The sequence below is a fragment of the Fukomys damarensis genome, unplaced genomic scaffold, assembly GCF_012274545.1.
Source record: "Fukomys damarensis isolate Sample0158 unplaced genomic scaffold, DMR_v1.0_HiC HiC_scaffold_32, whole genome shotgun sequence".
NCBI classification, from domain to species: Eukaryota; Metazoa; Chordata; class Mammalia; order Rodentia; family Bathyergidae; genus Fukomys; species Fukomys damarensis.
This window is the reverse complement of record NW_022900944.1, coordinates 23,038,843-23,040,579: the sequence shown is the minus strand read 5'-3', so window position 1 is coordinate 23,040,579 and position 1,737 is coordinate 23,038,843. Positions and strand designations below refer to the sequence as shown.

The following is a 1,737-nucleotide window of genomic DNA, read 5'->3' as shown; positions in this document are numbered from 1 at the left end:
GTGCCCTCTCACACTTACCCTGGCCACCTGGATCCAGTGCTCCACCATGCTGGCCCTGTCTCTAGCCTTCATGCTGGGGTCCCCGAGGCAGGAGGTGATCACACATTCGGCCACGAGATTGAAATGTGTGACGGTGGCCCGAACGGTGGGCACCAGATGTTCATTGCCCGTTTTGTTTCTGTGGGTCCAGACGGAGCCCAGGCAGTCCCAGGGCACCACTTTCTTGAACAGCTCCTGTGGAGGAGGACAATGTCACCTGGGCAGAACCCACCTCAGAGAGTCTATGGCTTCATCCGACAACAGGCAGGGGGCTGTGGCCTGAGTTGCAGATCAGGAAGCTGTAGATATGGACAGAGACTTCTGCAAATGGCTGAGGTTTGTCTACTGCCCATGGGTGATGGCCTTAGTCATGACCCAGGACTTGGCACTGATGTGAGAATCAGGGGCAGTTTCTCCGTGCCCATCCTTACAAACCTCCAGCACTAGCACAGGACTCCGTCCTGCCAATTCTGAGGTATTGTTTGATTTCCAACCTCGCCTGCCCTCTGCTCCTTTCTCCAGGTCCCTGGCCCATTCCCTGTGCCAGCTGTGACTGGGGTCTCTGTCTGGGGGTCTGCTGTAGAATCGGTGCATCTCAAATGCCTACAAAGTGATAAGGCTGGCCAGGTCTCCTGGGACGGTGGCAAGGTGACACATGCACCCGCCTGCACCTCAGTGAACACTCTCCTCTACCAGTTGGGCCGAGTCCTCACCCTGTGTTCCATTTGTCCAATCGCAGTGGACCCTCTGGGCGCTCTGTGAAGCGGGTACAGGGGTGCCCTGTCCTAGTGTCTACATCCACACGAGGCCAGGAGTGGCTCGGGGCTGAGACGAGCAGAGGTGACGCAGTTTGTAGAATGAGGAACCTTGATCTGGTAATCTGGGAATGTCAGGACTGAGAAGGTCCGTGCCAGAAGAGTGGGCTACCCTTGCCCTGGCCCACAGAGCTCAGCTGCTCACCGCGTCCATCAAGGTCAGCTGTTCTGCCAGCAGCTTGGGAGAGAAGGCCAAGAGCACCTTCTGCAGGGATCCGCCCTTCTCAGCCACAGGAGACACACAGGAGTGCTGTGGAGCTGGCTTCTGCTTCTCTCCTGTCTCCAGAGGAGGCTCTTTCTCTGGTGCTGGCTCTGGCTGCAGAGCTGGCCCATGTTGCTCCGGATATGGAGCAGGAGCTGCAAGGAGGAAAGCTGGGCATTGTTAGTCACTTCCCAGTGACCTGTCAGGCACAGAAGAGACATCCCTGCAGTTCTGGGAATCCGAGTGCCCAACCAAAAGCCACGGAAGCCTTCCAGACTGCTGCGTCCCTCACCTTCCGTTTCTGCCTTGCAGGGCTCTGGATGCTCCCCGTGAGCAAGGGGAAGGAGCAAGGGAGGCTCCACGTCTGCTCCAGGTGAGTTCACCTGCACGCAGGCCTCTTGGATCTTGAATTTGGGAATGTACGGCAGATGGCCCCATTCTGGACGGGTGTCCAAAACGCGCGCGATGGTGCTGGGGAGAGATGGAGGAGCAGCAGAGTCAGAGGCCCGGCCTTTGCTTCCACCCTGCCCGTGTGAGACACCATCTCGTCTTGCCTGGTCCTCCCCTCTCTGTCCAGAGGACAAGCTGAGCCTGCCCGAGCCCTCTGTGACTGTCCTGGCTTCGGTAATTTTAACTGTCTGGGTCTGCACTTCATATGCACATTCCTTTCTGAACGAGGCA

The 1,737-nt window shown here is 57.8% G+C and overlaps 1 protein-coding gene across 1 annotated transcript in view; it reads right to left on the bottom strand.

The window, feature by feature from the left end:
- The window catches only part of LOC104857364 (ral-GDS-related protein-like), a gene marked incomplete at its 5' end in the record, with an annotated part of 8,947 nt that extends 7,499 nt beyond the window's left edge, over nt 1-1,448 (bottom strand). The window contains 3 exons of the mRNA XM_010617233.3: nt 19-234; nt 1,000-1,211; nt 1,349-1,448. Coding sequence (XP_010615535.3) covers nt 19-234; nt 1,000-1,211; nt 1,349-1,448 — 528 coding nt within the window. The remainder of the gene's footprint in view (nt 1-18; nt 235-999; nt 1,212-1,348) is intronic.
- Nucleotides 1,449-1,737: the final 289 nt, after the last annotated feature.